The sequence below is a fragment of the Nicotiana sylvestris genome, chromosome 2 (assembly GCF_000393655.2).
Source record: "Nicotiana sylvestris chromosome 2, ASM39365v2, whole genome shotgun sequence".
NCBI lineage: Eukaryota > Viridiplantae > Streptophyta > Magnoliopsida > Solanales > Solanaceae > Nicotiana > Nicotiana sylvestris.
Genome location: NC_091058.1, coordinates 98243670 through 98253637, shown reverse-complemented (window position 1 = coordinate 98253637; position 9968 = coordinate 98243670). Strand labels below are relative to the sequence as shown.

Below are 9968 nucleotides of genomic sequence, written 5' to 3'. Positions count from 1 at the left end.
TACCAAAAATGAAAAATAAGCACAAAGAAAGAAAATAGTGTCATAATTACAAACCAAATCATCAATGTAGGGACACCCTCTCAAATGAAAGCTAGCATTGTCCTCAATGCTAAGTAACCAAAAATAACCTCAAAAAGATAGATAGAGAGTAAAGAAAACTCCCTATGGATCCTCTGTCTATATGGGGTGCTGTGGCTGGGTGCCCGGATCAGCTGTCTCGGGGTCCTGTGGCTGGCCAGAAGCAACCCCCTCAGTCTTCTCAAGCTCAATCTCTACATCATCCACCTGGGGCATCACTCTCCTCCTCTTGGGTGCTCTCTCAATTTCCTGCTCCTGAACCTGCTCTATCTGAGCCGATGGAGGCTGATCATGCAATAGTATCTCCAAGGGTAGGTGATCAGCTGCCTTCATCTTCTCCACCTCTCCCCTCAATTCCTTAACCAACTCCTTCGAGGCCAGAGTCTTATTCAACTTCTTTGTTGACTTACTCAGCTTCTTTGTGTTTGCCTTCAATTGCTAGAGCATCCATTATCAGATTTTGGTTCTCCAAGAGCTTCTTCTGGTTGTCCAGAAGCTCCTTGAGAGACTCCTCTACCGAAGCTGGCACTTGTGGCAGTGGGGGCACTGACTGGGCTTCCACTGAACCAGATAGCACACACAGCTTAGAAGTTACTACCTACATCCATTTGTTGATACTGGAGAGTGTTTGGCTCAATCTGTGGGCAGTCAATGGGTATTCTGAGGAGGATGGAATATCTGGAGGCAAGGAGGTATATGGTCCGGAGGCAGGATCTAGTATAGCAGTGGAAGGCTGAGAAGTAGTGGCTACCACTACTGGCTCTTCAGATTGGCCAATAGAAGTAGTGGCTTTGCCCTTGGATTCCTTGGCTTTGGGGTTGTCTGGACCCTTGAGGTTGTACCATGAAAAGGGCATCTTGGGTTTCACCTTCACATCAAAGTTTCTTTTCTCCACCTCCCGATCTTTCAAGTACATGGTAAGGAAGTTCGGGAAGGGTATGATCTACCACCCTCATTGAATACCCTGGTGATCACCCTAGACATGACATTCCCGATATTGATCGGGAACCCCGCCATAATAGCCGCCACTAATATTGCCCAAGAGATCGACAAGGTGTTTTTATGGGTAGTGGGGTCTAGCATGCTGCATACAAAAGTCTCCCAACCTTTCGCCTCAAAGTTTAGGATTTTCCTCAAGATAGGAACCCATGTTGTCAACCATGCTGTGGTGGTGTCCGGGATAGCCAGGTATGATGCCAACGACGGGCGGGATGCCTCATCCATCGCCACCTTCTCCAAATATAATGTCTCATCTTCATCATTGAAGCCCAGGTATTCATTTATTGTTTTCCTATCAAACTTCACTTTCAAGTTCCGCACCTTAGTCACTTTTGTATCCTTCTTGATGTGGGAGGCATTGGCATAGAACTCCTTACTAAGTGCTTATTTGCATCAGACACCCTACTAGTGAAATAATGCCATCCTACGCGGTCATTGAAATGCTACTTCACATTGGGGTTGTGAGGCAGAAGATCCCTCTCTATGAACTGGTGCTCATGAATAAGTGACCCTAGAGGCCACCACTCTCTAAACTTGTGATATGCCAGCTCACTAACAAACCTCCTTTGCCACACTTCAAGGTTTCTAGTTCTTTCTACACCCCCAGTTTTAGGTCACACCCCCTTACCCTAGCATCTACATCATGTCTAGGTGACGAAGGTGTAGGTGAGGTTGAAGTTGAACTATCAATGCTCTCTGCTGATCCATCAGACGACTCAGAAGAAATAAGAACAGAAGCATGAGCAGTAGGAGAGGTTAGAGGTGTAGGTATATCTCTCAACCTATGCCTCTCCGAGAAGTCAGGTACATATTCTAGCACTGAATCAGACATTGATACCTCCCGGGAGGGCACATACTCACTTCCCTCAAAATGGGAAGCATCTCTATCTGCAACTCGGATGCTCTTCCTCATTTCCCTAATTGATTTCCGAACTTCTGGGGTCAATTTAATTTGTCCTCGTCCCCTATCCCGGGAGGACTCTGCTCTACCCTTTTGTTTGTCACTGCCTCCTCTAGATTTAACCATTGTCTGCAAGTATAATCAGTTGGAAATTGTTAGTGCAAATACTAGAAGAAGCAGTGCAGAATATCAGTTAACAGTGCAAGAACAAAACATCAGAACGCGGACCGTGAAAAAAAGGATCGCGGCCGCGAAGGCAGCACCACGGACAGTGGAAAAATGTATTGTGGCCGCTGAGGTGTGGGATTCAGACAACCCACTCTCTGATCAATAGCACCACATATCGCGAAAAAAGGAGCATGACTACGATAGTTGCACTGTTGTCCGTGAAAAATCCACTGTGGCCGCAGACCCTCAAATGTACCTCTCTGAACTTTATCATCGCGGACCGCGGAAAATCCATCGCGGCCGCGGAGAGGCACCGCTATCAGCAGAAGTTGCTACCGCTGACTGCGGTTATCAGGACTTAACATTCTCAGATCAAACAAATGACCACGGACCGCGAAAAATCAACCGCGGCCGCGGAAGGCAAACTAGGGCTCAGCAAACCTAGGGTTTCTACTTTTTCGTGCATTCTAGCAATAAAATCAACATTATCAATCCCACTATGTGTTCCGTAATCAATTCTAACTATTTTAAACCTAATCTAGTTCCTACTACGGGACCCTATGCCAAAATTAAAAGAAAAAGAAGAAGAAGAAGAAGAAGAAGAAGAAGAATAAGAAGAAGTAAGAACTATCAATTAAAAGAAAATAAGAATAAAATTAAAGACTAAAGATTGATTTGGAATTACAGATGCGAAATGTGAGACAAATGAAGTTCAGTTCTTGTGTTTGTGCAAATTAGGGCATGGATGAACAGTGTTCTATGTTGTTTGAGAATGCAATGAGCGAAAAGCGTAAAAGGGGCCCTGAGGTTCTATTTATAGACAAACCCTGGGACCCACACAATCTTACCTACCGCGGCCGCGGTAAATGCACCACGGTCCGCGATTGTGAAGTTCAGAAGAGCTGCAGTTTTGAGACCACCACCTCAAAAGGTTCACTCCATTTTGACTTAAGTTTTCCCAGAAACAGTCGTAACCGGGAGTTGAACAAGAGAACCAAATCACCCACTTTGAACTCCTTGTCACGCGTATACTTGTCATGTAAGTACTTCATCTTGTCCTTGTACAAGGACAAGCTGGAATAGGCATGAAACCAGAACTCATCAAGCTCATTCAGTTGCTCCACCCGGAGATTTGTTGCAACATCCCATTCAAGATTCAACCTTTTCAAGGCCCACATGGCTTTGTTCTCTAACTCTACCGGGAGATGACAAGCTTTCCCAAATACCAACCAGTACGGAGACATGCCAATCGGAGTCTCGTAAGCAGTTCTGTAATCCCACAAAGCATCATCTAATTTCCTTGACCAATCAGTCCTATTTGCATTGATGGTCTTTGACAATATGCTCTTAATCTCCCTGTTGGAGACCTCAACATGCCCACTATCTTGAGCATGGTAAGGGGTAGAAACCTTGTGATTGACACCATACTTTGCAAGCAAAGTGTCAAATGCCTTATTGCAGAAATGAGACCCTCCATCTCTAATGATTTCTCTCTAGGAATGCCAAACTGAGTAAAGATACTCTTTTTGAGAAAAGCCACAACACTCCGGGCCTCATTATTGGGTAAAGCCATGGCCTCAACTCACTTGGAAACATAATCAACGTAAGGGTGTATTGTGGGCCGGGCCCAGCTGGGGACCGGCCCGGGACCGCATGCCAAACGGTCCAAATGGGTCGGTCTCTAGCGGTGCAAAAGCCCATAGCGGGCCAGTCCTTACCAAAAAGCCCACAAGCCCAGGACCGTTTAGCCCGAGACCGACAGGCGGGCCTGGGCCAGTTCAACCGGGCCAAACGGGGCCAATGGCTACTTTTAAAATTTTTATTTTTTTTAAAAAGGGACAATGGTCAGATATTTAAAATGTAGTCGTTGGACTGCATTTTTAGCCGTTTGGCACTTTCAAAAATAGCCATTTGACCCCCAAACTTTTTATAATTACACGTTTTCCCTATTCTCAACTATAAATACCCCCTCACTCTTTCATTTTACGCACCAATTCATCAATCTCTCTCATTTCTCAAACTCAAATTGAAGTATTCAAGTCTTCACTCATCTCTCGTTTCTCAAACTCCAATTCTTAATTCAAGTTAAATCATGCCCGGTGATTCTAGATTGCACCCATTTGTTTTGGAACACTTTAATGTGGTAGAAGAAAATGAAGAAGTTTACATAATAAAGTGCAAGAACTGAGGTCGAGTCTACACTCGTCGTCGAAAGGAGGGCACATGCTCTTTAAGGAGGCATATAAAGAGTTGTCTTGCGCGTTCTCCAGACATTCGTATTTAAGATTTTAAGTTGATTTGAGATAATTTGTGTTATTTTAAAATTATTAGACGTATTATGCTTAATGTTCTAGTTTCTTAGATTAATTTGAAGTATTATGTTGAAGGTATTGAACTTTAATTTGAAGTATTAAATGTAAACTTTAATTTGCAGCTTTGATACCGAGTATTAAATATAAACTTTAATTTGAACTATATCTATAGCTTATATATATATAAACTATATATATATAAACTATATATACGTCTAACACAAAATATATATATATATATATATATATATATATATATATATATATATTTTGTGTTAGACGTATATATAGTTTATATATATATAGTTTATATATATATATATATATATATATAAGCTATATATATATATATGGGTTACCAGAGACCTTTTTTCACGAAGTTTTTCATCAGTAACTTCTTTTAAAAGCTCTATTACATTGTCTGATACAATAGTTTTCATATTTAAATCTTGAAATTGTGATTGCAATTTGTAAAATTCATCATCATCACAAGTAAAATTATCACTTTTGCAATTAGTGCAAGTATTATCAATATCTTTACCACTATCAGATAAATCAATTAAATCAATTTCAGTTTCAGACTCAATTTGAGAACAATATCAGATTCATACATATAAACTCTCTCTCTCTATATATATATATACATATATATTTGTAGATATATATATATTATAGATATAGATATAGTATATATATAATATATATATAAGCTATATACTATATAAGGCAATATATAATTATATATACATACTATATATACTATATATTTATATAGCTATATATAAGCAATTTATATTAGTATATACATATATAGTTTACAAGAAATTGTCTTAGATAAAAAAAATAAAAAATAGCCCGGAACAAAAAAGCCCGTTTAGGCCCGCGGGCCCAGCCCATTGCCCGGGACCATGTAGGCTTAGGACCGCAGTGGGCCGGTTCCACTCATTTGGCTTGTTAGGCCCGGGCCCTCCAAAGCCCAGGCCCGTTTGGCCCGGGCCCGGACCACAATATAGCCTTAAATCAATGACCACCAGAATGTATGTGTTGCCACATGAACTCACAAACGGACCAATGAAATCAATGCCCCACACATCAAATATGTCAACCTCAAGAATAGTGGTGAGAGGCATCTCATCCTTCTTTGAAATTCCACCTGCTCTTTGACACTCATCGCATTTCTTCACAAGCTCACCCTCATCCTTGTACAATATAGGCCAATAAAAATCACAACTAAGCATATTTGAAGCTATCCTCGCCCCATCATGATGACCACCGTAGGGAGAGGAATGACAAGCATCCAGAATACTCATTTGCTCCTCCTTCGGAACACATCTCCGGATCACACCATCATTACATATTTTGAACAAGTAAGGCTCATCCTAGTAGTAGTCCAAGCTATCCCGTTTAAGCTTCTTCCTTTGGGTAGAAGAGAGCTCATACAGAACAATACCGACCACAAGAAAGTTGGCAACATCCGCAAGCCAAGGCATGCTATTCACAGATACAGAGAGGAGTTGCTCATCAAGGAATGAATCATTAATTTGAGGCCATCACAAGGCCTACCCTCCTCCTCCAAGCGGGACAAGTGGTCTGCCACTTGGTTTTCACACCCTTTCTGGTCCACAATCTCAAGATCAAACTCTTGAAGCAATAAGACCCATCTCATCAACCGATCTTTGGAATCCTTCTTCGTCATCAAGTAGCAGAGTGTTGCATGGTCGGTATGAACTATCACCTTGGCACCCATGAGATAAGGCCTAAACTTCTCCATTGCAAACACAATTGCTAACAACTCTTTTTCCGTCACCGTGTAATTCACTTGAGCATCATTCATTGTTTTTCTTGCATAATACACCGGGTGAAACATCTTATTCACTCTTTTACCCAAAACTGCTCCTACCGCAACATCGCTTGCATCACGCATGAGCTCAAGAGGTATGCTCCAATTGGGTGTGGTAATAATGGGAGTGGTTGTCAATTTGTACATAAGGAGTTCAAAAGTTTTCATACATTCCTCATTAAACACGAACTTGGCATCCTTTTCCAATAACTTGCACAAAGTGTTCACTACCTTAGAAAAGTCTTTGACGAATCTTCGGTAGAACCCCGCATGCCCAAGAAAACTCCTAACCCCCTTGACTGAAGTAGGAGGAGGAAGCTTTGAGATCACTTCAATTTTAGCCTTGTCCACCTCTATGCCATGCTTTGAGATCTTATGGCTGAGGACAATGCCCTCCTCGACCATAAAGTGGCATTTTTCTCAGTTAAGCACAAGATTGGTCTCTTCACACCGGGCCAACACCTTGTCAAGATTCTTCAGACATTCATTAAACGAGTCACCCACAACACTGAAATCGTCCATGAACACCTCCAAATGTCCTCCACTATGTCGGTAAATATGACCATCATACACCATTGGAATGTAGCCGGTGCATTACACAAACCAAATGGCATCCTAGAAAAGGTAAAGGTGCCATACGGACACGTGAAGGTGGTTTTCTCCTAATCTTCCAGAGTAATCAATATCTAGTTGTAACCTGAGTACCCATTTAGTAGAAGGCACGCCCATCAAGTCTATCTAGCATCTGGTCAAGAAAGGGCAATGGAAAGTGATCCTTTCGGGTCACTTTATTCAGCTTGCGGTAGTCCATGCACACCCTCCATCTGGTGACAGTCCTGGTGGGAATCAACTCATTTTGCGCATTAGTAACCATAGTCATACCACCCTTATTCGGCACACATTGCACCGGCGAAGTCCAAGAACTATCTGAGATGGGGTACACAACCCCTGCATCCAACCACTTGATAACCTCCTTTTTGACAACCTCTTGCATAGCCTCATTCAACCTCCTTTGATGTTCCACAGAGGTCTTGGCATCATCTTCAAGAATAATCTTGTGCATACAAAAGGCAGGGCTTATCCCTCGGATATCAGCTAGAGTCCATCCAATTGCCTTCTTCTGTTTTTGGAGCACCGCCAATGTGGCATGTACTTACATATTAGTAAGACAAGAGGAAAGAATTACTGGCAAAGTTAAACTAGGGCCTAAGAATTCATACCTGAGGTGCGGAGGCAAAGACTTCAACTCCAGAACGAGAGGTTCCTCAATTGAGGTCTTTGTTGGTGGAGTCTTTCTATTCTCAAGATCCAAAGAGAGCTTGCGAGGCTCATAAGAGTAATATCACATTCCATGCAAAGCATTGACACACTCCACCCGACTTTCATCCTCATTCACATCAAGGTTCAACAAAATCGCTTCTAGAGGGTCCTCCACATTGATAATTGCACTAGTATCATTAACTATCACTTCCATGACAAGATCCACGAAAGAGCACACTTCAGTACTGTTTGGCTGCTTCATTGATTTGCACACATGAAAGACCACTTTTTCATCACCCACTCGGAAGGTGAGTTCCCCTGCTTCCACATAAACCAAGGTCTTTCCAGTTGCAAGGAAAGGTCTTCCCAATATGATCGAACCTCAAAGTCAACCTCGCAGTCCAAGATCACAAAGTCAGCAGGCAAAATGAACTTGTCCACCCGAACAAGAACATCATCAATAATACCGAGCGGCCTCTTCATTGTTCTATCCGCCATTTGCAACCTCATTGAAGTAGCCCTCGGTTTACCAATGCCCAAAGTTTTGAACATGGAGTAAGGCATCAATTGATACTTGCACCCAAATCGCACAATGCCTTTGCGGAATCCGCACTTCAAATGGTATATGGAATGGTGAAAGCGCCAGGATCTTTAAGCTTTGCATCCATCAAGTGCACAATTGCACTCACTTGATGTGTTATTTTGATGGTCTCACAATCCATGGATCTCTTTTTAGTCACCAAGTCTTTCATGAACTTGGCGTAACACGGTATTTGCTCAAGAGCTTCCACCAAAGGAACATTGATTGATAAGCTCTTCATCATGTCAATAAATTTCCTAAATTGGTTCTCATTCTTTTGCTTCGCAAGCCTTTGCAGGTAAGGTGGAGGAGTCCTTGGCAAGAGAGCCTTAGCCTTGGGCACTACTATTTCCGGTATGTCTATTACGTGTTCTCTAGACGGGTTCATGTCATCTTGAGTCTCCACCTCATTATCATTCACATCAATCCTCACTTCCGCATTTATATTCTCCTCACTCACTTGCTCATCAACTAAAGGAACATCATCATCTTGCACTTGGATCTCATCACTCACAAAGCTTGGAGGTATTCACATCACCACCTCAACCGCTTCTAGTAATCACCTCCATTGCATGCCCGGTGTTGTTCCCACCCTTCGGGTTTACTACCATATCACTAGGTAGAGCCCCCTTAGGGCGAGTATTCAAGATTGCGAAATCTGGCCAAGTTGAACCTCCAATTCCGGATTGAAGTATTGTGGGATGCCAACTAGGCATCAGAGTCGGCGTTCTTCTACATCATTTGTTCAAACATCATGTCGATCCTTCCCATATCATTGTTTTATGAGCTAGGACCTTGGGACGAAAATGGAGGTGGATTGTTTGGTTGTTGATACATCGGAGGCCTTTGAAATCCTTGCCCCCGATTCCCTTGATTGCCATTGTTCCATCCCCTTTGGTTGTTGTTTCCTCCCCAATTGTTGTTGTTGCCACTCCAGTTGCCCTGATTGTTCTGATTGCCCCAATTTTGATTGTTGTTCCCCCAGTTGTTATTGCGTTGTTGGTTTTGATTCCCCCAATTTCTTTGGCATCTCCATTGTAGTTGTTGGTTAGGAGAATTCCCCCTTTATCCTTGGTAATTATTCACGTACTGCACTTCTTCATTTTTCTCATCATAGCCCTCATCTTGATTAAAACCACCACTACCTTGGTCATATTGATCCGAACTACCTTGACTTTGTTGACCTCTTTGTCGCCTCTTGTTGACCAACATGTTGACACCTTCCATAGCATTTACTTGTCTAGGAGCTTGAACTTGTTGCAATTGAGCTTTTGCCAACTAGTTCAATTTTGTAGTTAACTCTGCTATTGTCTGGCCATGATCATGGAGCTCCTTGTGCAAGTGGATGATAGTTGGGTCACCCTGTGGCACGTTGGATCGACTTTGCCAAGCTGAGGAAGTATCTTCCATCTTATCCAATATCTCACACGCCTTATTGTAAGGCGTGTTCATAAAATTTCCCCCTGCTAGCTAGTTCACTACACATTGATTGGTCGTGTTAATGCCATGGTAGAATGTCTGCTGAATCATTGCTTCGGTCATGTCATTGTTCGGACATTCTTTCACCATTGTCCGATATCTCTCCCAGATCTCATGAAGTGGTTCATTAGGTTCCTGTTTGAAGGCCATAATCTCATCTCTCAAAGTTGGCGAGAAAATCTTAGCTATAAACTTGTCCGCCTACTCACCCCATGTAGTGATGGAATGGTTGAGAAGCCTTTCAAGCCAGTCCAAAGCTTTCCCTCTAAGTGAGAAAGGGAACAATCTCAACCGAAGTGCATCCTCTGACACACTTGTTTGCTTGCTTCCCCAACAGGTATCCACAAAGCC

The 9968-nt window shown here is 42.5% G+C and overlaps 1 protein-coding gene across 1 annotated transcript; it reads right to left on the bottom strand.

Moving 5' to 3' along the window:
* Positions 1–1672: 1672 nt before the first annotated feature.
* On the bottom strand, positions 1673–7361 carry LOC138885300 (uncharacterized). Its single transcript, XM_070166234.1, has 6 exons — positions 7116–7361; positions 6194–6496; positions 5520–5657; positions 4818–5039; positions 3070–3639; positions 1673–2107 (listed from the first exon to the last, which is right to left on the bottom strand). Exons 1-6 carry the CDS (start codon positions 7359–7361, stop codon positions 1673–1675), a joined length of 1914 nt encoding a protein of 637 aa, XP_070022335.1.
* Positions 7362–9968: the final 2607 nt, after the last annotated feature.